General features: G+C 35.4%; 1 protein-coding gene across 3 annotated transcripts in view; it reads right to left on the minus strand.

The window, feature by feature from the left end:
* Positions 1–11,583: 11,583 nt before the first annotated feature.
* The window catches only part of LOC103681437 (TSC22 domain family protein 2), a 49,061-nt gene continuing 34,540 nt past the window's right edge, over positions 11,584–26,104 (minus strand). For 2 of the 3 annotated variants that reach the window (XM_040636678.1, XM_040636679.1), the window contains 2 exons: positions 14,265–14,316; positions 11,584–13,300 (listed from right to left, as the gene is read on the minus strand). In XM_040636678.1, the coding sequence (XP_040492612.1) occupies positions 13,040–13,300; positions 14,265–14,316 (313 nt within the window). In that variant the 3' untranslated portion in view covers positions 11,584–13,039. The remainder of the gene's footprint in view (positions 13,301–14,264; positions 14,317–26,104) is intronic. The other variant, XR_005836543.1, reaches the window with a different exon arrangement.

Below are 26,104 nucleotides of genomic sequence, written 5' to 3' on the forward strand. Positions count from 1 at the left end.
ATAGAATTTGAGTTTTGGAGCTGGAGAGCTACGTTTCTGTTCTAATTACATATCAGATAACTATAGTTCATAATACTGTATTGCGTATTTGAAAGTTACTAAGAGAGTCGATCTTTGAAGTTCTCATCATGAGAAAATAATTATGTAACTACATATGGTGACAGACTTTAGACTTATTGTGGTGATTATTTTTCAATATACACAAATATTGAATCATTATATCATACACCTGCAACTAATATAATGTTATATGTCACATCTCAATTTAAAAAATAAAGATAATAAAATAAAATAATACTTTTCTGACTTTTGACTCCCACCACAAAGAAATGAAGGTGATTATTTAGCATATCTATGCTGGGTTTGAAGATTATCACTTGTAAAATTCTTTGCTTTTCACAAGGAAAATTTATCTCATTGTTTTAATTCCGCATGATTTTATGAGCATGCATATGTCCAGGCCAAACAAGAAGACATTAGAACAAATGGCAAATATTCTCCCATTACCAGCCTGTAGTAAGTAAGTTCCAGGCAAGTATTCTGAACGACTTTGCAGAAGGTGACATAGTGTCAACAAAGAATCCCTCAGAAGCCAAGAAACATAGAGCAGCACAAGTGCATACTCAACGTAGTTGTAAAACAAAAACAAAAAATCCCCAAAGACGACATTCTGGTTTTACCCTTTGTGAGGCTTAGTTCTCCACTTTTTCACAGTGAAATGACTTCCTAGCCACAACTCAGCCATCCTCTTTTCCTAATCACATGGTGTGAAGGCAAAGGACTCAAGATGTTGGCTAATGACATTCTTATTCTGAAGAAATTCTCATGCAATTGGACAAAGATACATGGATAAACAATTTTGGTTATAGCAAAAATCATGTGCCAATTGTCCATTAATAGGGAAATGTTATGATATGGCTTATTATACAATACTATACAACCATTTAAATGAATAAAGATGATCTCTGTGGTGTTATAAAAGGATGTCCATTGATTATCGTAGATTTGTAAAAAGCAAGTTGAACAAGAACCTGTTTAGTATGATCCCATTTATGTAAAAAAACCACATACACACATAATGTGTGATGTGTGTATATCTGAATTACATGCAGCTCAACTGCAGAGTTAGCAGAGATTAACCCTGCAGAGCAGGGCTGAGAATGAGTAGGTAGGGGAGGTTTTGCCTCTTTAAGAAAATAAACTTCTTTATTAGAATTTTTCAATGATCATGTGGTACTTAAGGGAGTACACATATATATTTTTTTATTTTTAAATTATTATTATTTTTATTGTAAGTTTTTTTTTAAAGTAGGTTCCATACCCACAGTGGAGCCCAATGTGGGGCTTCAACTCACAAGCCTGAGATCAAGACCTGAGGTAAGATCAAGAGTCAGTCGTTTAACCAACTGAGCCACCCAGGTGCCCCGCGAATACACATTTCTAACAAATAAACAAATAGTACCTCTTCCCTGCACCAGGCTGGAGAAATCAGAGACATCAGTCAGCTGATTGCAGTGTGGTTGGTGTTCTATGGACAGTGACTTACCTTTCTTCATTCCAAGGAGGATATATTGTCACATATTGTTCTCATTTTGCTCATTCCGTATGGCTGGCTTTTGAATCACAGAGCTGCCTCAATGAAATGAAATAGATGAATCAATGAATAGGAATGATTTGTATACAGCTTCAACATAATTTGTTCCACAAAAGGAATGATTTTTTTTTCTTGTGATTTCAAACCCATTTGGGTAAAACAGGGAGAAAAACATGGGATATGGCATCCCACAGTCTGGAATCTAGTTCTACCACTCACCAGATCTGAGATCTTTGACAGTTTACAAGCTCTCAGGATTCCCTATCTGCGAAATGAGCAAAATACTTGCTTTTCCAAACCTTACGATAGGATAGTTGTGAGGATGCGATTAAAGGGGAAAATAGATTTTGGAGGCGACCTGAATTATCATAGGTGTTATTTCCAGGACTTAAAAATCACCCAGTTTTTTCCTAGACCTTTCAGCCAAAAAGTAATGTGGAAAGAGAGCATGGCCTCAATCGGCTGGCCAGAAAGAGATAAAAAAAAAAAAAAAAAAAAAAAAAAAAAAAAAAAGCAGGAGCCAACATTTATTGCATGCATACAGTGGGCCAGGTCCCAGTTAAGTGATTTACATATTTTATCTTGTTTAATCCTCACAACAAACCTATGATCTGGTTATCTCAGGCTGCATTTACAGATCAGAGAACTCAAGAATAACGAATATGTAACATAAATGTGAACCCTCATTCATTCACCCACCCAGCCCTCCATCCATTTAATAATACTACTAAGTACCAGGAATACACCTGTGACTAAAAAAGGAGGAGTCTCTGCTCTCACTGAACTACCTTTGAGAGAGACCTAGTTTGAAGGTTCCCAGCTATCAAAGGACAAGGGGGATTCTCATTTAGTTTTATACCACTCAGCTTCTGGCCCTAGGCATTGGCAACCTTCGGTGCCATGTTTCTTAGTTCATTTTAAGTCCCACATATTGGTCCCAGAACCCTGATGCCCTTTCTTCTCCTCCAACACTCTTTACGTTGTGCCAACATTTTTGAATATTCAGGGGTAGAAGCTTGTATTAACCAGTTTTGTTTTGTTTTTTTCTCCCCAAGTGTGATTATCTGAGTAGAGGAAACTTCCAGGAAAGCTGCATGCCCAATGAGTCAGCTGTCATCACTGCCATTACCTAATGCGGAAAGGGGATGGGTTCGGGAAGCTGAAGTCAGTGAAAAAGCCAAGACTCACAGGTTTGGAACTCGAGGTTCTGGAAGCAAGGCGCTGGCTGTGTTTCGGCAGCCACTGCCAAGTCTTCACTTGTTCATTCTTTCTGGAGCAAAGGACAGGGTGGCCTTCAACAGTACCATTTATTTTTATTTTCTTCTTAAAGATTAATTTATTTGAAAGAGAGAGAAAGAGTGAGAAGCAGGAGCTGGTGAAGGGGCAGACGGAGAGAATAGCCAAGCAGACGCTGGGCTGGATCCCTGGAACTATGAGATCAGGACCTGAGTTGAATCCAAGAGTAGGATGCTTAACTGACTGAGCCACCCAGTTGCCCCAAGAGTCCCATTTAAAAAGAGGCTGATATTCCTGAGAAGGAGCTTCTTTTAGATCTTAGTGAGTGTTTCACAAGGGCAGTCTACTGGGAGCACAATAGGATGGAGCAGGAAAGGGGAGAAGCGAGGGAGAGAACTAGGGCCTGAGAAAGGTGGGTGTGAGGGGTGGTTTCTAGGAGGGCCATACAGACTTAGGTTCTTGTGTCAACCACTGAGGTTCTTAAGCTGATGTCCCAACACTGAAACTTCTTGTGTCCAGGGCAATACCATAAAAATGATACACTGATTCTCATGGAGAGTCAAGATAAGATTAACGAAGGCACGAGGACACAGGGGTACCAGTGTGCTGATCTTGATTGCATTGCTTAGAAGTAATGCCCCATAAGCTAACTATCCCTCATCCCATGCTGTGTTTCTTAGGAAACCCTCTGACTTGGAAGGGTAGTATCTCCAGTATCCATGGGGTAGGAAGCAAGCACACAAAAATCCGCTGCTCGTTTGTGTACCTCTTCGTTCTCTGGATTCTCAGGGCACCCTGCCCTGATTTTCCTGTCTGCTGATGGTGCCTCCAAGCCAGCCTCCACTCTGCCCAGATGTGGACTTCCTACCTGCATTCTCTCAAGGTACTCTTGACTCAGAAGTTACACCCAGACTCAGCTGTAAACAGACAAGTCTTTAGGTTGCCATTTCCCATCTCCCAACTTTTTGGGAGGTCTTGTTTCCTGTCTTCTCCCTACCAACACCTGAAATACAGGATCCTAAATCAACTCCCTTCATTCTCTCTTCCCTCTTTTCAGAATAAATATCAGAGTAAGTCTCCCTTAACCACTCCTTATTTATTTTTATTCCTTTGTAGGTATGCAACTCATTATTTTGAAAACTGAGAAATGAAAGAATTAAGTCCCTGTCTCCCTTATATGAACCACAACCTCAGAATAACTGGCTAGCTGATTAGGGCGAGTTTCTCTTTAGAGAGGTGGTTTCATTTATGAGTGAGAAGGAATGATAGAATTAATAGGCTACTGGTCTAGAAAGTGATCATTAATTGCTGCCCAAATCACAAAATAGGGAAAAGCAGACGTTATATGATGGAAATATACACATCACTTATGAATTAATCTGGACAAAATAGGAACCTGAATCTGATTGAGCTTCTAGATCTAACTAATCTAACTCTAGGGGACAGATGATTCTACCAGAATGTAATCAGGAAAAATCAGACTTTGGGAGAGATACAGGACAAAGAACATTAATTTTTAAAGAATTTCAAGGGAAACAGAGGGGAGTAGGGAATCTATAGATTAAAAGAGAGTTCAAGAGGCATGCTGAACAACTGCACTGTATGGACCTTATTTTGATACGAATTCCAACAAATGCACTATAAAAAAATTTAAGACAAGCAGGGAAATGTAGATATAAACTAGATTTTTAATAATATTAAGGAATTATTGTTAATTTTGAAGTGGGATAATAGTAATATGGTTTTTTTTAAAAAAAGAATTCTTATCTTTTAGAATTATGTGGTGAAATATAATAGGAATGGAGGAAATGTTATGGATCTTGAATTTCTTTCAAAATAATCCAGAGGATAGTGGGGAAAATTGGTGCAAGTGTAAATAATACAAGATTGGTCATGGGTGGAAAATTGTTTAAGCTGGGTGATAGGTACCTAGGAGTTCTTTATACTGTTTACTTTTGTATATGACTAAAAATTTCTACAGCAAAATGATAAAAAAAATTTTAGAAGATAAACCACTGGAAAAATGGACATGGAATGTGTAACTTCCCAGAGGTCAGAGGGGTAAAAGATGAATAAGAAAACAATCAATTGAATAAAAGCCAGGAAAAGGGAGAAAGGGGGAGGGAGGGACCTAGAAAGCATTCTAAGGAGAAAACACAAAATAAGATGGCAGAAATACAGCCAAGGGGCGCCTGGGTGGCACAGCAGTTAAGCGTCTGCCTTTGGCTCAGGGCGTGATCCCGGCGTTATGGGATCGAGCCCCACATCAGGCTCCTCCGCTATGAGCCTGCTTCTTCCTCTCCCACTCCCCCTGCTTGTGTTCCCTCTCTCGCTGGCTGTCTCTCTCTGTCTAATAAATAAATAATTCTTTAAAAAAAAAAAGAAATACAGCCAAATATGCCTGTAACGATAATACATGAAAATGGATTAATCTATTAAAAGACAAACTGGAAATTCAGTATATATATGTATATATATATATATGCATTAGCATATATATACATATATAGTATATATATACATATAGTATATATATACATATATATATAGTTTTGTTTTGTTTTACAAGAGAAACCCCTAAAAAAATGAAGAGAAGGGAAATGAAGAGGTAGAAACCTAACTGCTAGACTAAACAAATGATAACAAACCAAAATTAGGTAAAACAGTTCAATAAGATAAGGACTGAAACTTCCTGGATGGAATTAGCAACACAGTAATCACTGGTGACCCCGTGAAAAATGGTTTTGGGGCACAGTGGGAGCTCCTACCAGGTCAGACTGAGTGCAATAAGCAGTGAGTGGAAGAGGGAGAAGTGTAAAGGTGGGATAGGTAGCAGAAACAGCAAGAGGAGGGAGCACACTCCCAGTTAGGCGGAGAGGGTTACTTATCATGTATTTACGTATTAAGCCTGTGCAAACACTGATACGATGATGAAGTCCCAGGAGAGGGGGAAGGAGAAGAAATGAAGAGAGGGCAAGGGGAGGAGAGGAGGCTGAAAACAATGAGACCCAAAGCCCCAGGGTGGGACATTAGCAGAAGACAAGAAGAAAACACCTTCTGTTTTATTTTATTTCTAATTTATTAATTTGTCATTACACAAACAATACATGAATGCATACTCAAAAACATCGAATATTACAGTTAAAGCTAATGCACTCCACCAAACTACTGTTAACGGTTTGGTTAGTATCCTTCCAGACCTTCTCTGACATTTTTATAATATACAAGTAGGTACTTAGGAAGTACACTATACAGTATTTATTTGTGTGTATGTATGTATCTTAAAATCAATGGTATCACATGTGTTGCATGTATTAGCCTTCATTTTCCTCCAAACTTTCAAAAAACGTATTGTATCTTAGGGATCTTTCCATGTCAGTATATGTATGAATCTTATTCTTTTTCATTGATGCCCAGTTTTGTATATTGTTCCATCCTCTTGAAGGGTGTTTTGTTTTTTCCAATTTTATTCCATTACAAAGGTACAATTGTACCAGCCACTCTGTGAACACAAGTATGAAAAGTGTGTTTCATTAGAAACTGGAAATGTTGGGTGCAGGGCATGTGAATTTTAAATTGTAATGGATATCATTCGATTGCCTTTAAAGGTAGCTGTGCCAATTTATACATTTAATAGCAATGTAGGATTCCTATTTTTCCACACCCTTGCAGGCTTGTGAGTTACATATATTTTAAGTATTTGCCAATTGGATTTGAGATAGTTTCTTATTTTTTAATGTGCATCTCCTTTATTTTGCTGAGGTTGGGCATCTCTTCATAATCTTGTAAAACTTTTTGCTTCTCTGCATTTTCACAGGGAGATTTCTATGAGGGATATGTAACCAAAAAGCAGAAGACTTATTGCTTATCTAGCTGAAATTAATTTTTGTGAGCTAGAGATCTAAATCTTTTTTTCCCAAATGGTTATGTCGTCCCAAATACTATTTGTTAATAATCCACTCTTCCTCCACTGATTTGAAATGTTACTTTTATCCTTTACTCAGTACATAGTTGTTTCTGTATTCTCAGCTCTATCAGATTTATTTTTGGCGTCAGGCTCCTGAGTTCATCTTAACTTGGTTCATTGAATGGTAGCTGATTTTGTCAGCCAAGATAATGAATGTGTTGCTTATGAGACAATAGATAATATAACTCATGACACACAAATTCTATTCTAGTTAAGTTTGATTTAAATCAGTTCCATTATCTACAAACTTAGAGTATTAAAAAATGTGTAAACTTCTTTTAGGTGACACCTCACAGGCTCAATGTAGAGATGGGAAGCTTTTCACCAAGGCCCCTCTTTCTAAAAGTATTGTTTGATGTTAAAGCTTTTCGGTGATTTAAAGTTGTTTCCAGGCAATGTCAAAGGGTTTCATGTGGCATGGCAATATTACTGTTGATTTACATAAACCTTCCATTCAACAGATTATACGAGGTCCACAAACTATGACATATACTTTGAATAAACAATGGCACTTTAGTTTTTTACATTGGATGATAACTCCTGGAGTGCACATATCATGTTCTATTTCTCTTTCTATCCCCAAACATCTAGTACAGGGCGAAGCACCTGAATTGAAATAGAATTGAAGTGCATTTCAACAATGTTTCCATAAAATAAAAAATAAAACCCAAACTTCTCAAAAACAAAACCTTTAGGGGATTTACAAAGTTACACATATTTATTTATTCTGTCCATCAGACACCTGATTAAATTATATATTATGTATTTTAGTAGAAACACTAGAATAAGACACTGACCTGATATTATTTCATGCCAACTGCGAAAAATATTCCCTTGCTGTCCATGGATGTCCTCAGGTATGATCTATCTATAGATGCGCTGCTTGCCTGTGAAATGATGATAAGAACTGTGATCTGGAAAACAGTTGGATTGCAGTGGGCAAGGATACTTTCCAGTTGTTATAGAGAAAGATGAAAAGGCAAAAACTTTTTTGGGGGGAAAATAGAAGTGTGGCATTTGCCTTGTTTTAAGATTCAGTTATTTTTATGATCTAAGTTAGCACAGCTTTTCCTTCCCTCTTTCAAAGGGATAACTTTGGCTTCTGTGGGCAGTCTTAATCTATAGTATAGATTCAGATGCTCTGTTTTGTAGCTCAATCCAGGACATCAGATCATGGAAAATTTCTCAAAATTGCCTATCAGTTTCTCCGGTTAGAAGAAGAAATAATAAAGCTAATTCACTAAGTATGTTGAACAAATTTTATGACCAAGTGGACTGTATCAGTGCAAAATACCAACTTCATACTTCACTATTACCAATCTTGAAAGACTATCTTACTTTTATTTATGATGATTCTGTTTTTTTTAAAAAGAGGTCTATGACCTTTAACTTGCTTTGTATAGTGCCTCACTTAGCATTTTTCATCTGTGAACATAGCATGTTATACCAACTGTAGCCCACTAAGGAAATCATTAAATAGCACTTGTACAGTAATAGTCTCCATTGACAAAGGAATACATACATTCAAAGAACAGATCTTGCTGTAGAAATTCTGCGACTTGGCAAAGAAATACACGTAATAGGGATGCATCCTAGAATGTTGAAAAGGGGAAAATAGGGAGCAAATATATGTCACTAAACAATAAATCATTAGTATTGCTAGAAAATAGAAACATGAGTTACTAGGTTTGAGGCAGGAGGAGGTGGGAGAAAAGGTTTAGTTTTGTTTAGGCAGCGGAGTTCTGGGGAAGAAAGAAGCCTTCCTGAATTGAACTGTATCAAAGAATGAAGAAAAGTTGAAGGCAGCAAAACCTATTTTGACTTGGGTTTCAGTATCTTCAGTGGGGCCAGAACCTGTATTGTCCTTTTTGGGGAGAGATAGCCCTGAAAGACAGGCTTTGGACTCATGCTTCTGGGCCGCTTTAATCCTAGTCACCATAAAAAGATTAAATTTGGTTTACCTATAGGGCCGAATTTATAGAAGCATGAATGTGATAGCCAGGGCTCCTCCATTCCCCTTACCCTTTTGTTTAAATTCGTGAAATTCCTCTAAACAAACACTTTCATTTCACAGAGGTATATGGCTGTTGGAAAAGTTTTGACTAAAACTTTGTAAGACTTGGGGTTCCCAGATCTTTCTTTGGAAGCAGAAAAAATAGGCACCTGACATTGGGAATAGTATAGAAAGATCCAAGGCAAACTTCCTAATGAGCATCACAAATCTGCCTATTTATCGTTTTGTAACTTTGCCTATTCATTTCTGGATTATTGTCTCTCCTGAATTATTTCTCCACTTCCAGTTTCAGCTTACCAATCTACTTCCCATCATTGATAACTAGAATGATCAATTTTTCTAAAATGCTTATCTGATCACAATCCCACTGCCTAAAATCATTCAATAAATTATTTTTGCTCTAGATGCCAGCCTACTAAGGTGGATGAGTCAGTCTGCCTGCCTGTCTACTGGGAAACAATTCTGTGGCTCTCCAAAGAGCTTTGTTTACGCTCTCCTCTAAGCTTTTGAGCATTTTTTCTTACCAGGTGTCACCTCTTTGAGGGAACCTTCCTTGACAAAACCATCCTTGACTGTTTTTATTATCACATTGTACATGTTGGTTTGTCTATGCCCTCAAACTGTGAATATTTAGAGCTGGGCTCTGTCCTTTTAGCAAAATTATTGAAGAGAATTGAGTCATGTCACAAAATGCCTGCCACTGAGCCTCCTTTAAAAAAACACTGGTGACTTCGGGTCATCTTGAAAATTTATTCCAAAATAAACTGATTTTTATATCTGGTTCCACAGAGATAAGTTTCCACGAAGAACAGGTATTTTTGCTACTCTAGTTCTAAGGACTTCCCCTCGCTCTTTTTAAAAAGGTCTATGAGTGACTTGAGTTTGGAACTTGGAGAAACAGCACAACCTCTGACCTGTGACAATTCTTTGTGCATAAAAGCAGTTATGATTACCCATCTCTGCGGACTTGATGGTAAAGCATTCTGTCTTAATACTTCTACTTAACTCACAATGTAACAGAATTGGAAATATCGTTATTTTGAAAATACAGCGAGTTAAAGTAACTGCATACTTAATACCTCATAGCCCTTTTTTGGGAGGGGGTGTAGCAAGGTATAAAATCTCATCATTAACTACCTGAAATTAATTTTCTTTGGGGAAAGTTAGGTTTGTATTGCAGACACACTGCCATTACCAGAAACAAAATTTCCACCTATGATTTTCTGGTTGGCTAAATCAAATCAACAGAAAACTTATGTCGTACCTTGGTCTATGGGCATTGCACTGAGAAAATTATAGATGGCATTCCTATAAGACTGTGCCCCCAAACTGGCATCTCAATATAATATTCCAATTTTGTGGAACAAGACACCTTAAATCTCTTGAGGTCAAACTTAAATTTACTTACGTTCCTAAACAAACTAATCACTTGGGGGAATGTCTGATGTTCCCAAAACAGTGTATCTGATTCTGAAAAACAATAAGCTTTCCCACCTTTTAAGTCTGTCCCTGACTTTAGGGTGGGGGCATGCCTCATGAGAGTAGGTTTGGATGTAAAGGCTTCCTTCACAGCTGTTTTTGGGGTAGATACTGGGGAGGGAGATCTACAGGGAAGGGGAGGCAGATGGGAGAGCAAAGGACAAGCACTGTAATTTTGTATTTTTTTGAACACTGCACCATGAGTTATCTTCTTATATTATTAAACTGAGTTTATTAATACTTGAGGCTCTTGATACATATTGTCAAATTACTTTCTAGAAGTACACAAGAAAGCTCACCTTTTCTACATTGGGTCCTGCTATTTAAAAGACAAATGATAATTTGTTAAATATTAATTTGCACTTCTTAGGTTACTAGAGGCTGAAACTTGAGAAACTGCCATTTACTTCTTCTGTGAACTACCCATATTTTCTGTTGTGGTGGTTTTTTTAAAAATGTAGAAGTAGTAATAATTGCTTTTAATTACCATTTAAAATTAACATATCAATCATTTCCTTTGTGATTGCTTTTGTATTTATAGTGTTTTTCTATCCCGAGAACCAAAATTTGTATTTTGAAAATCCCAACCTTTCCTATACTAGTTTTTCTTTGCCTGTATTAAATATCACACTGTTTGTATTTGAGGGCCATACCTGGTGAGCCTTCTGGTTAACATTCCAACATGGAAGTTCCATTTTCTAACTCATCTGTGGGTGATTCTACTTAAAATCTCACTCCACATCTGTAGGACTGCTTCTTCAAGCATATGTCATTACTTCCTTAGTTACTTCTAATGTTATTCATTAATATTAAAATTTTGTTTATATTCAATATATCTTCCAGCACAACTGGAATATAAAATATTTCATGATCCCACATACACCCCAATTTTATGCATTTAGTCTGTGGCTAAATCTAATGAAATTTTAAATAAAGAACACTTATTTATCCTCTTTAACAACACGGAGAGCTAACTATTGGTTCTCATTAACTCCTGATTAAGCTAGCTGGCTATAGATACAAAGCATGTTAATTTTCTACAGGCACCTTTCTGAATTCAAGTAAAAGTTTTGGTAGACAAGGATTTTACTTAAATGTCACTGACATAATATGAATCTTGAGTACAAATATTGCTCACCATTCTTGCATTCTTTAAATTATTTTACTTTGAAAATTTAAGAACTATCATTAAGTCATTAATAACATAGATTTTCATTTAAGGAATATCTTGAACCGTGAAAATACAAATCTAATCAAATTAAATTTTGAACACATATAGAGCCAAATATTTCAACAAAACTGCAGTTTAATTTCAGAAAATGTGTTAAAATATATATTTATACATCAATTTCTGACATACACTTAATGTGTTAGTATACACAAAATGATGCTTTCTCTTGAAACTGTATTTATGAAATGTACATTTTAATTTAAATACTCAGTATACACTGCACTTAATCTGCATGTTGCATTTATTAAATACATTAAAATCTGCAATGTAACAAAACGTTTTCTGCATACGAAATTCAAAACACCATTTTAAATGAACAAAAGATGGCTCACTTCATTTTTTTTTTGTTTTTTTTTTTTTTACAACTAGTGTATAGTACACTAGCTCAGCTCCACCATACTACCTGTTCGTTCTTTTTTATTTGACATTGTTCACAGACTAGTACATATTACAATAAGAGTGCTGGATAAAAACATGAGGTACGAAAGTGGTTCAAAGATTATAGGTCATGCAGATCATGCTAGACAGCAAAGAAAATTGTGACCAAGAAAACACTAAATAAAAATACATAAAGAATGTGCATTATAAAAAAAACTCCATTACACAGCTTTGCTTCTTTGGTTACAAAGTAGGTTGAACAATTTCACAGCTTTTTATTCCCACCCGAAAAAAGAAAAGTCATACGAAATGTCAAAAAGCAGAGGAATCGTGGCAATTTCTCTATTAGAAAGTAGAAACAAATGAACAAAGTTTTCTTCATCAAAATAGCCCAATTATTTATTATATCACAATAACTGGTGACTACCTGTACAGTTGCACTATGTTCTTCATACTTACACTATACAAAATTTACATTCAAGCTGGGTCTTTACTACTGAAAATAAATACCGAAGGTAAATTGCCATTAGTGTTAGAAATATGCCAGGATTCTTTTGTTCAATTATTGCCTAAACGTTTTATCTATTAAATGCAATCCTGTCTTTCAAATCCTTTACTGATACTTATAATTATTCAAAAAAATTAAAAAAGTTCTGTGACATTGTTCATGTACATTATGAAAATAGCAGCCCTGTAATAAATAAAACACAAATAAATGAAAACTTACGTAGGCAAATGTTACTGATATTGAAAGAAAAGTGGCTCTTTAGATGAACTGTTATTTATAATGTGATAGGAAGGCTCAAGGTAAATCCATGGGTAATAGGAAAAACGGGAGAGCCACCAAAGCTCTTAAAAGACCCCACCTCATGCGCACCAGGTAGAATGCAGACTTTGCTTGCTTTAATAAACCCCACCTATTATTCTCCTTGTGTACTGATGACATAAAACTGGACATCAACAGCGCTGCATGACATCTCAAAAGGGAGGAAAAGCTCCTGTAGAATGATTGTCTAATACTGAAAAGGCCAAACACACAACCGAAGCATGGCTACTTGCTTTCGTATAAAGTGGAAAGAATACCAGTGGCACACAAGGATAGATTGCTTTCAGTTTTTTTCTTAATGAGGCAAGAAAGCTTTATGCTGAGGAGACATTCGGCTGCTGTGGAGGTTGCGCTGGCTGCGGAGGCTGTGCTATCACTGCTTGCTGTTGAGAAGTGCTACCAGGATTGGCCTGTTGGGCTGGGAGTTGGGATAACTGATCATTGTTTGAAAGAGATTTTAACAGTGCATTTTCTCGTTCAAGTAAAGAGTTTCTTTCAACTAATTCTTTTATTTGTTCCTTTAGAACTTCCACTTCTTCTCTTACTGCATACATCAAATGGCTTTTCACCAGATCCTGTGAAAAACAAAATTAGCAATGTCAAAAAGAGTGAAAGAGAAAGATGTTGCTATTTGGTTCTGGCCTATCTGGTGCCTTATTAAACACAAGGCATTTTTATATTAGTTTTCCTGCTCTTGCTTTTAATGTTTCTACTGTATCTTGACTGGCCCTATGGGAGGTAAGGGTGGAAAAAATTCCAGTTTCCAACTAGGCAGCAAGCCCAGGATTTCTTTTCAAAGTTTGGAGTGATTTCCAAAAATACTAGGTTCCTTAAATTGTCAATTATAAGCTTAGAATTAAAAAAAAAAAGTTTAAAATCACATGCTTAGAGTTTAGACCAAGAGAACAAAGGATATTAAACTGATATTAAACTAGTTATAGCAGTTCTTTAAGAGATAAAGTGACGAACTTTAAAACCTTAAAGAAAAATAGTTTTGAGACTAATGGTCCTTATTTATAGTCCATAGTTTTAATAAGCTTCATCAAAATATTTTATATAGTATGAACAGAACATCTTTAAGGGAACAAAAAAACTGATAGTAATAGCAGAAATCAGAAACAGATTCAACAAGTTCTATTTATTAGAGCTGACTCAAACAGCGTTTATAAAAATGAAGGCTTCCAGCTAAAGTTTTCATTTTAATACTCTTTGTCTATAAACCATTTTTGATGCTGAAATATTTGAAGGCATATATTGCATTCTGATTTTGTATGCCGCTCAAAATGGCCCTGGATTTAACAATGGTAATGCATGAAATGTGAGATGTTCAAATGGGGGGAAATATTAACTCCACTGGTATTTCCAGACTAAAAATTCTCAATGTTCTAGCATCTTCAACTAAATCTGATTATCAAAAAATATACTTTGGTTATCTTGTTTTAAATAAATTAGGTGTCTCTTTTTTTAGAATTGATAAAAACCCACTGCTTCCTACAACCAACAACCTATGAAATGAGAGAACTATAAATTTTTACTTACCATTGCTTGTTCTATTTTGTTGTCAATGGCTACACCACCTCCCCCAGATGCACTGGAAAAAATTAGAATATTTTATTAAATTATTCTAAAAATGTAACCTTTTCAACTCTTAAAATAATTAAAAACATTTGTTTTACTCAAAACCAAAAATAGTAACTTAAAATAGATTAAGTCTATTCTCATAATTTCAGTACTCAAAGCTCTCATTTTGAAAAGGAGGGATCTCAGTAAATAGAAGACTTCTAAAAATCCTTTGTAGTTTCAACATTTCGAATTTCCCCATGACATACATATGCTACTTTAAAAGCAACTCCCAATTCTATTCAGGAGCTCTTAACTCTGTGAACTTTTAAAAAGATACCTTTTGAATGATCAGTACACTCTTCCCATCTTTTAAACTTCTTCATTTACCAATTATATACTCTAACTGACTTTCATGTGGAAATTCCAGTGGTCACTTACTGCATTAAAATTCAGATGATGACCTTCCTTCTATAGATTTTACTTCTGGTTTAAAAATTTCTAGAACCAGCTTCTAAAGGGCATTGGGCAAATGATACTTCCAGGGTTGGTTAACACCAATCTCAACATTCTGGCAAATCTACATATTTTCATTGTAGGTTACTAGCTGGCAAAAATCACCTACAAAGGTATGTGGTTTAGAGCAGTTTTTCCTGGCAATATTTGGAAGTAGTCTAGCTAGTAAGTATATCCCAAATTCAACTATCATCTTAGCCTTTGTATGATAATAACAGAAGGTTCAATAATTGTCCTCTTAAATAGTAAGAATAGTGAATATCTATATCCTTTTCTTGGTATTTTTGTAAGTTTTGAAGAACAGTTATTAGACTTTCTTGTAAAGACAAACCTGAGAATTTTAATCTAATTTATCAATACAAAAGAGGTCTTTAAATAATTTTGATACAAAACTTTGCAAAATACTCTTCATAAAGTATATCCTATCTAAGAAAATTTAGATGTTAATATATTTGAAGACTATTCTATTTTAGATGATGTGGGCCCTCAGACTGGTATCATACTGAGGTACAGGAATATCCTGTCTTATGTAGTGGTGCCTTTTATACTGTAATCTAAGTAGATCTGGTTATAATCCTAGTTCTGCTACTCACTACCTGTGTGACCATCAGCAAATCAAGTATTTAATTTCCCTAGACCGGTTTCCTCGTGTGTAAAATGAAGGGCTCAATGCCTCAGTGGACTTCCTACTTCTAAATCCTTGAACCAATATGCAGAAGACACAAGCTTGTTTGTCTGAGCATTAGTCACATTAATTATAGCATATGCCTTTACTTCTTGCTCCTGCTATTTCTAAGATGAAAACAGGTTTTACATACATATAATAACTAGAAAGGATATATAGATCGTTAATAAATCTTATATATGTTAGGCTTTAAATGCTTGTAGAGCTGTGCAAAACAAAGTATGGCTATATGTAACTATAAACTATAGAACAACTATATAAACCATAAGGCTTTGGTGTAAAGTTCAGTTCAGACACCATGTGGATATGTTCACCAAATATTGGCTGTAATTTGCAAAAAAGACAGTGCCAGGCATTTAGATTAGAGTTTGTCTGACCATTCTAGATTATAATCTCAATATTTTTTATTTCTATGTCAAAAAGGAAAAAGTGAATTAGTTTTAGTCATTTCTTGATGTAAATACGTTCAATTCTTTGAACACATCTGTTTTAAACAGAACACCTAAAATGTTAACTTTTAACACCAGTTTTATGTATTAATAAGCAAACAAAACAAAAAATAAACCCCTAACCCTTAAAAAGGGTTTATTACTTTTCTTTGGTGATTAAAATAATATTAGTAAGTTTCCAAACCATTCCCTTAGCCTAAGGAACAATAATTAGCATCCTATTCTCTGCTAATATAATAAACTCTAATCCTGACTCAGAACTCTTTTATAGCAATGAAGGAATAGGTTTGCAAAGTATAAATGGATCATACTGAAGATATGTGTCCCTTAAAAAGTGTTAATAACGCAATTTTGTTAAGCATTTTACTTAAACAGTTAAATCAGTCAGATATAATTACTGTCACTACAGCGATTTCTGGCTATTTTGAAGGCTGTTTTTAAACAATTCTGTATAACCTATAAGCAGTGGTTCTCAAACTTCAGCATGCACCAGTCATCTAGAGGTCTTCTAAAAACAGATGGCTGGGTTTAACCTCAGTTTCTGATTTAGAAGGTCTGGGGAGGGGGGCCCAGGAATTGGCATTTCTAACACGTTTCCAGGTGATCCTGATTCTGTCACCTGACAGACCATACTTGGAGAACCAATGGCTTACAAAGATGAAAGCTATAAGAATTAAAAAAACTTAATTCTATTTTAAAAACTTCTTAACCCAGAATACAGAAGTTTTTACCCTTCATGAGACTTTGACCCCTGCCTTCTATGGTCTCCTTTCTTCTCATACTCCAGCTGGCCTATTGTGTTATTACATTATTGTGTGTCTTACATTAACTATTTACAGTCTGTGAAACAGAGATTCTCTCAGGTTTCCATGGCTTTACAGAACTGCTCCTTCAGCTGCAAATGCTCATGGTTCCAATTCATCTGGCTATCTTTTACTTGTTCCTTAAGATGCTCCAGTGCCACATCTTCTGTAATGCCTTCTGATTTCCTAAAGTAGAACCAGTCATTCCATCTCTCCTGTGGTTCACTAATCTTCACTAACTTTTTATGCTGCATAACCAGGAAAGCAGAATAGCAAATTCCAGCTCCTCCATATATACTCACAGTGTGAATTCTGGAAAATTATTTAACCTTTCTAGACCTCAGGTTTTTCATCTAAAATAAGGGTTATATACCCCAATTCATAAAACTCCTGTGACGATTAAATGAGTTTAAATAAGACTACCACTGTTAACTCTATCAGACTGAGTTCCTTGAGAGAGAGGTTCCTTATCTCTACCTCTGTGAAGAAGTGAACACTGTGCTTGGCACATAAGAGCTCAAAAGCATATTGAAAGCGTCTGAAAGAATCAATATGACAGCAATTAGATTTGAAACAATTACTGGTTTATATTAGAAAGCCATTAGAATATTTTGAGTTTGAAAAAATTCACAGTTCTCAAAGTATGGCATTGGACCAGCAGTATCAGCATTACCTGGGAACTTGTTAGAAATGTAAACATTTGGGTCCACCCCAGGCCTACTGAATTACATACTCTTGAGGTGGGACCCCGGAAATCTATTTTAATAACTCCTCCAGCTGACTGATAGAAATTAAAGACTGAGAAAAGCAATTTATAATAAAGATTTCAATATGGTAGTCTTTTTCTTTTTTAAGATTTTATTTATTTATTTGACAGAGACAGCCAGAGAGAGGGGGAAACACAAGCAGGGGGAGTGGGAGAGGAAGAAGCAGGCTCCTAGCAGAGGAGCCTGATGTGGGGCTCGATCCCAGAACGCTGGGATCACGCTCTGAGCCAAAGGCAGATGCTTAACGACTGCACCACCCAGGCGCCCCATCAATATGGTAGTCTTAAATAAGCAAATAAGAGGGTATTCTATTTCAGGATCCTTGAACATCGTTTAAGAATATTATTTCAATGAAGGTTAACAAGTTGTTTTCTATTGTGTTCAAAGTCAACATGGTGGTTTGGGCTTCACACTATTAAGGATCAACTGAAGCAGAATGAAAAATTTTCACTTGCTTCCTTGACCTAATGTTAAAGTTTTATGCCTTGTTTTCTTTTTTACTATTGCATTAACTTGATGGTTAACCAGTTTCTGAACTTAAGCTCCTAAGACTTTGTAACTATTCTGGGAAACTATAAGGCAAGGGATAATTTGTAAAAAGAAACATTCTGTTTGATATGGGTCACTCTTTTAGAATAAAAACATACCATGATTAGTATTTACTAGATGAATTAAAAATTGTGGGGATGGAGTAAACGGACAGAAATACAGAACTGTGGGGGGAAAAAGTCAACAAGCATAGATAGCTATTGCATTACCTTTCATATGATGATTTTTTTTTTTACTAGAATTACAGACTCCCAAAGAACCAATGAGCTTGAATTTAGTGTTCTTTTTTTAAGATATTTTTTTTTTTTAAAGCAATCTCTACACCCATCGTAGGGCTTGAACTCACAACCCTGAAATTAAGAGTCACACATACCACTGACGGAGCCAGCCAGGCATCTCTGAATTTAGTGTTTAAATAAAGTAAATTACAATCACATTCACAGGAAAAATAAAACTCAATATATCAAAGGTACAGCAAGATACCTTGGCTTTCAGTGCTGTTCATCTTAAAATTCATCACAGCGGGCTCCCCACACCATAGTTTTTCTTCCTAGAACTCCTCCTATCTCAATAGTATCACTTGGCAACCTCACTGAGAAGAGGCCAGATATGAACCTCTGGCTTCATAAATTCCCTGCATTTTCATCTTTCTTAAAAAGGCTAACTGTTTCATTCATGCTCTCAGCTCAGGGACTTTGTACAAAACATCTCCAGTCTTTTCTCTCTAAAAATGAAAATCCATGAAGGTGAGGATAGGCTAACTTGATTTCACTTAAAAACAAACAAACAAACAAACAAACAAACAAACCAACCAACCTCTTCATAAGAAATCAATTTTTTTTAATCTTCATTAATGTGGACAGAGACATCGTGGCTCCTTGTTTAAAATAAAAACAGAGCAAATTTCTTCTCTTACACTTTGACTACTTTGTTCTCTCCTCAACACAAATGCTAATTAACAAAGCAACAAGGTAGAGGAAAAGAACACTTAAATGACTGCCCACTTTTACAGGTACACACTACTTTAGTGAGTCCTTACTGCAAGCTTGAGAAACAATCTCATCTTACAGGTGAGGAAACTGAAGCGAAGTTAACTTACTCAAAGACACAATGCTAGAGACAGAATTGAAACCTAGACTTAATGTCAAAACACCTGCTTCTTCTACCTTGCCAGTAAGACTGTGTGAAAGCAATAAGGAACTATCTGTAACAACTTAAGAGAAATGCAGACTTATGTATATTATGAAGACTGCTTTAATTGTGTACCAAATATCATTTGTGAAACCATAAGCATGGATCAAAAACTAAATTATGTGCATAATATGCCATTTATTTTATCTAGCACATTCCTAGAAGAAGTTGAGCTCTGAGAACAAGGGAGGTAACTTCTTGGAAAAGGCTCTGTGATCTTTAGACAGGTATAGTTTACCTATTTGCTAAGAACTAAAATGTTCTTTTGGTAAGAAAAGCTGAAGATAATTTACAATTATATGTATCTATATGCAGAATATTTAAAAAATTACCTTCTTTTCCTAAAAGACCCTTCTAATTTTCTGTGTTGAGTCACAATCACAATTAAAAATCCACTACAGGAATTCCCCCAATTGTAAAATCAAATCTTTTATAATAAGAACTTCTTTGATTGAGCTGGCAAACCTGATATACTTATTTGTTCAAGTCCCCTTACCGAAGCAAGGTAAAAATGATTCTTCATAAACTCACAAGTAGAAGCTACAATCTTTCCAAAAAAAGAAGCTACAATTTTTCTTAGAGGCCAGTCTTCAGGAATCACATACTGTTTCTAGTAAATAATGTACAACCTTCATTACCCCCTCCCCTGCCAAAAAATTCTATGGATTAATTCTAACCTGGGTAACATTTAGCCTCTTTTCTTTATAAAGATTTACTTATTAATTTTAAAGAGAACGGGGGAGGGGTGGTGGTGGTGGTGGTAAGGGGGGGGAGAGAGAATCTCAAGTAGACTCCATGCCCAGTGCAAAGCCCAACAATGGGGCTTGATCCCACAACCCTGAAATCATGACCTGAGCCGAAATCAAGAGTTGGATGCTCAACCAACTGAGCCTCCCAGGCACCCCTACATTTGGCCTTTTTCCTAAGAAATACATATTTTGTTTTTTAGAAAGAAACTATTAAGTCACTGATGGCAAAAAAATAAATTTAATGAATGTACAGCTCAGCAGGCCTATAAAAGTTAAACAGAAAAAAATACATCACTCTTCTGTAAGAGGAATTTTAAAAATATTTACAGCTTGACATTTAAGAGCAAATAACAGTTCTCCTTCTAAAAGAGGCAGAAGAGATACAATTCAGGTAAACTTATTCTATGGCCAAATGCAAACTTCTGTGTTTAGCTTGTAATAAAACTATCAAAGTTAACAACAAACTAAGAACTAAAACAATTTTTATGTATTCTAATTACTGATCATAAGTTCTCTATGTAAAAACAAAAAAATCTGTTTAATTTCATGATTAAATTAACAAAGAGCCCCATGAAAAATTTTAATAACGTAAGTGATTTTTGTGAATGATAAACTCTATTACTCGTGATAAGCAAGCAGGTAAAATGGCTACTCACAAAACTAACTGTTACTATTTTCTCAAGTAACCAGTCTTACAATGGTGGAAAAAAAAAAAAAAAGCTTTTAACCAAGAAACAATTAAAAACCCAGTTAAATATTTACATAAAGATTGGTATTTGTTTTTAGCATCTACAGAAACCAATTATGTCCTTAGCATATTTTACATTCATCTAATTAATTTAAGCTAAAACTCCTGGCCAGAAATGAATATTTAAAGAGTAAAAAAGGATACATGCGGTGGATTATACCAATGTAAATTTCCTGGTTTTGGACCTTTCCCTACAGCCATGTAAGATGTTACCACTGCAGGAAGGGCTAGGGGATAGGACACACAGGACTGGGTGAGGACTCCCTATACTTTTTTTTTTTTGGCAACTTCTTATGAATCAATAATTATTTCAAAATAAAAGTTAAAAAGGACACTTGCATGCGGTAAAAAATAAATTCAGAGTACACAAAAAAAGGTATACAATTAGTACAAAGTCCCTCTCCTACCTCAGACCCCTTTTGTCCAGAGTCAACCATATCATCTGTATTAATGGTCTTTTAAAAAGTCCACTTAGGAAGAATTTCTGTAATACTTTGGAGAAGCTTAACTAGATGCCTCAAAATATAGAAAAATAAAAAACTCCTTCAATAATTTCACTAAAACATAAAGTACTTCTAGAAATCTACTAAGACTAGAACCCCAATTAGAAAAATGGGTAGATTTCACTTGGATAATCTGTAAGACATGAAAAAAACCCAGGATCTCATTCATAATAAAAATACAGATTAAGACTATAATGTAATACCATTTCCCTAAACAGACTGGCAAACATACTAAAATTTAATACACTGTTAGTAAGGCTGTGGGAAATGGGCCTTCTCACATAGTGCTGATTTAAACTGTATACTGGTGTAACTTACACAGAGCAATTTGGTTATATCACAGTTTTACACACACATACATTCTCTCTCACTCTTATTTATTACTCTTTGAGTCAGCAATCCTACATGTGGGAATTTATCCTATACGTCTACATACATGGGAAATAATATATTTACAATGCTACCACTCAGTATAGCACTGTTTAAAACAGCAAGATTTCTAATAATCAACAGGGACCTGATAATAAACCATGGTATAGCCATTTATTCAACTGAATACTATCCATTTATAAAAGACCCCACAAAGATGCTTTTCTGGGTACTGAGATGGGAAAAATGCACCCTGGAGATCTTTAAAAGTAAAGGTGCAGATGTATGTATATTATCACTGTGTGAGGGTGACAGAGATATAGATACAGTATTTGCTTGCATATGCATAAAGAAACTGGAAGAATACACACCTACAAACTAAGAAAGTGATTGTCTGGGAAGGCAGGCAGATGGGGGACAGAGATAGAATACTTTCATTGCACTTTGGAGAATACTGAAAAACAAAAACAAAAACAAAAAACCAACCACATTCCAAGCCTCACAAGAGTTACTACCCTGTACAGTGTGAACTCAAGACATGAACAAATGGCAGAAAGGAAAAAGAAAAGAAAGGAGGGAAGAGGAGCCAACAACTCCATTTTCCTTAGGAACTACTTCATTCTAGAAGATCAGTACCTCGTTTAACATTCAAAATAACAATATAAGTGATATTTGTGAATTTATTTCTTTGGCTTTGGGTGAATTATAATCACTTAAAAATATCATGTAAATAATGTTTATAATTCCTAATATAGCTATTTCTGTTCAAAATGATTCTGGTAAGAAAAAAATAAAAGTCTGTGATAAACATCTTTGATATAATAGGCTACATAACTATACAATAAAAATGTTACATTAAAAATGCACTCCAGAGAAGGTATAGATAAGATTAATATTAACGTTACCTTCTTTTTCTAGATCTCTTTACATTTCCAAGTGAGGATATCTTGAGAGAGTTATTTTAGTATTAGGCAGTAAAATTCTGATAGTTTTTTCCTCATAGAGTCACTCTAAGGAAACAATTTAAAAACTAGCCAAACTAAAATTCTTTTTATTAAAACACTCAAGATGGAAGATATAAAAATTTAGTCTTGAAAAACTGTGGAGAATAACGCAAAAGTGAAATATGCACAGCAATTTTACCATTACAATCCAAATATTCCAAATAAACTAAAAAAGTTTAATACTATTTCAAGTTACATATTTAAATGTAAAAAAAATCATATCTACTTGAAGACAGATGAGCCTATGCACTAGGCTAGTTATTTTTTATTAGACTAACATTAGGCAAGGTTTGACAGGATGAAAAAGTTATTTTCTTCCTTTGAGTCAGGACTGAAATAAGAAAGGGTGTGAGAAAGGGGTAGGAGGAAAGTGGCATTTTCCCGAATGTTGGAGTGCTTACATTTAGAGCAGGCTCTCCTGAAAAAGACTGCATTGTACTACTTACACAGCAGCAATAGGTTATTTGATGATAGCATAATTCATTACTGAGTGAAGTGAAGGATGTGTATCAAGGGGCTTAAGCCCAAATTAAAAATTTGAAATACAGTCCTTATTACTTTAAATTACTTCCTGGGGACTGGGAAAACAGTGTATGACTGACATTACCTAGACTGAGATGTACACTAACAGCACCTAAGAGTAAAAAAGGGGAGAGAGATTAGAAAGGATTTCAAATGTTGCCAACTGATGTTGTAGCTCAGAATACCTTACAAAAATAATGTAACTATACCGAAAGGGAATAAAGTGGATGTAATCCTATATATTCATTCTAGATATTCTAAAACCCTTCTTTTAGTCTTCTGGAATAGAAGCCGATGGTTAACCAACTTCTAAATAATATTAACAATATTATGTAGTTAGAATTAACAATTAAAATATATCTTAAATCTAGCAAAAGGTTTATGTTTTTCAGTACTGGCTTAAAGGACCATCTTTCATAGAAAGATAGAAAATTTAAATAGAAAAAGAAAAACTCAATAAAAATTCTTAATATGAATGAGGACATTAAAAACACAGAAGAGTTCAAATGACCTCGGCTGTGTTAAGAAAAGGATAAAGATTAACAAAAGGCCTTCCAGGGAAGGGACTAAGTTTAACAGTCATTTTGTAGTAAAGATCAATTCTCCTTTAAAAGGTTAGTAATAGCATTCCTTCCTTTTGACTATGAAGAAATAATAGCACTTTCATCACCTAAAGAAATTTTCATGGTGTAAGTATGTGAAAATGAACAAAACTGGAGAAAGAACATGATAGAAAAGAACATCAAGGGAAATCAAAACAAAAACTTAATACTCTTAAGATTTGCATTTCATTTCAGACACCAAAAACAAGCATTGAATTAACTTCACCCAGGCAGTGGGCCTATCATAAGAACAACCTTTTTATATAGCTAAATCCACCTAACATCTCTCTTTTTTTAAATCCACCTAGCATTTCTAAAAGTAATTCAGAATTCTTCAGCAATGACATAAAAATTGGTCAAAGGGAAAAAAATCAGAACTAGCTTACTAATTTATTTCTAATGCCAACGTTTACATTATTCCCTCCCATTCCAAATGCCTGCTCAACTTTTAAACTGGATACCCTAAACTCCTTGAGACTCTGTGTAATTTATTCTCACTCTCTTCGCTCATACTGTTTCTCATTCTCTAAATATTTCTGTGGAAATTCTACCATTCTTTCATAGGTTTCAGCTCAAATATTTTCTTTTCTGTAAAGGCTAGTTTTCCTACCCTTCCAGTAGAATAGTAAGTCATGCCCCACACTACCCTTATAGCTCTAATCACGTATCTATCATAGGCTGTGTTCTAATAGCTGCATCTATCTCCTACCAGACAAAACTCTACGTGCTACACAAAATCTACCATGGGGCCAGCAGCCACCTACTAAAGAATGCTATAGAAGCCTGGATTCACAAATTGTATAGCTGGAATTTGAGTCCTAAATATATCACTTAATACCTTTGCCTCTGGGGCCTCTTCTCCAGCTATAACATAAGTTAGCTGTACTAGATCACCTCCAAAGCCATTTCCCACGCCTAATGGCAAAACTGACTTTTCCCAAAGCAGTCCTTGGTATCTAATGGACATGGGTAATGCTAGCATTTTAACTAAACTCGAAACAAGTAACTGGGGAAATAGTACTTAATCTCATTCCTCATTTTTAGTCAAATTAAACTTACCATATCTTCTTGCTGCCTAATATCTAATTCATACATCTAGGTAATCCAAATTCCTCTGGAGGCCATAGGGCAGACACCCTGAACAAACTTTGCCTCTAATTTCCTATATAGCCAAATCTCAGTAACATTTATCTTTCTATGACACTTCTTATAAAAAATGATAAATTCTCATCTGTCTCCTCTGCACAATGCTCAACGTTCAATGAACACTGGTTGGAAGAACATAGGTTAGATGATGTCCATCAGTGAGAAGACCACTGGATATGGAATTAACAAATACATGTTGCAGCTTGGCCTCACCTCAGATTTGCTGTGCCCTGAGGCAAGTTACTCTTGCTGGGCTTTTTTCCTTCATCAGTTTTAAAGACTTTTATGGAACTTAGTGTGACCCTTGAATGTGGGCTTTTTTTGGGCATGTATGTGTGGTGGGAATGGAGGTTGGTGAGGAGGAAAGATAGTAACATTCAATATGGGTCTTAAAAAAAAAAAAAAGAATTACCTAAGCAAGCAAGGAGTATTAGGACACTGCACAATGCTTGGTCACAGGCATTAAGCAAGGAAAAATGAAATAGTTTTTACAACTGAAGCAGAGAATCTATGAGAGATCAGACGGATGATAAAGGAAAAGGGACTCACCTATAACAAAGAAAATACCAAGGATGGCTGGAGTTTTTTTTAGCTTGGAGTAATGACAAGTGGAGAGATGGTTTATGTGTCACAGGAAGGTGGCTAGATTTTAGGGGGTAGGGGGTAAGGAATGAGTAGAAGAGGAACCTAAGAATAAAGGTGAAAAAATGAGAAATTTAAGTTTTTCTTGGGACTGCTGAATTTTGAGACATCTGGGATATAGATTCTAGTGGAGAAATATAGAAAGAAGGTTGCTGGAAATAGGTATCTAGAACTCAAGAGTAATCTCTGCCCTAGAAGTCTAGATTTGAGAGCTGTTGGAATGCAGTAGGTAAAGCAAAACTGTGAGAGATGAGCTTGCTTAAATAGGAAGAAGACAAATGGGGCCAAAGCAATGGAGAACACTAACACATGAAGAGTTAATGAAAGATGGGCTCAGGAAGAAACTACCCTTCTTGGGAAAGCTAATTATTTCTTTCACGGAATGGCCTCACATTTGCCTCTTCTATCTCCAGCATTCTGTATACTTTTTTTTTTCAACTAAACAGTTCTTGAAAAAATCCTTTCAATCCCATTTCCACAATGGGGCCTAACCAAATGAGTGAAAATGAGACAATCCCCTTAAATACCAAATGCCAAATACCAGTGCAGAGCACAGAAACAATTTTGTTCATCT

The sequence above is a fragment of the Ursus maritimus genome, unplaced genomic scaffold (assembly GCF_017311325.1).
Source record: "Ursus maritimus isolate PB19 unplaced genomic scaffold, ASM1731132v1 scaffold_20, whole genome shotgun sequence".
In the NCBI taxonomy this organism is placed as follows: Eukaryota; Metazoa; Chordata; class Mammalia; order Carnivora; family Ursidae; genus Ursus; species Ursus maritimus.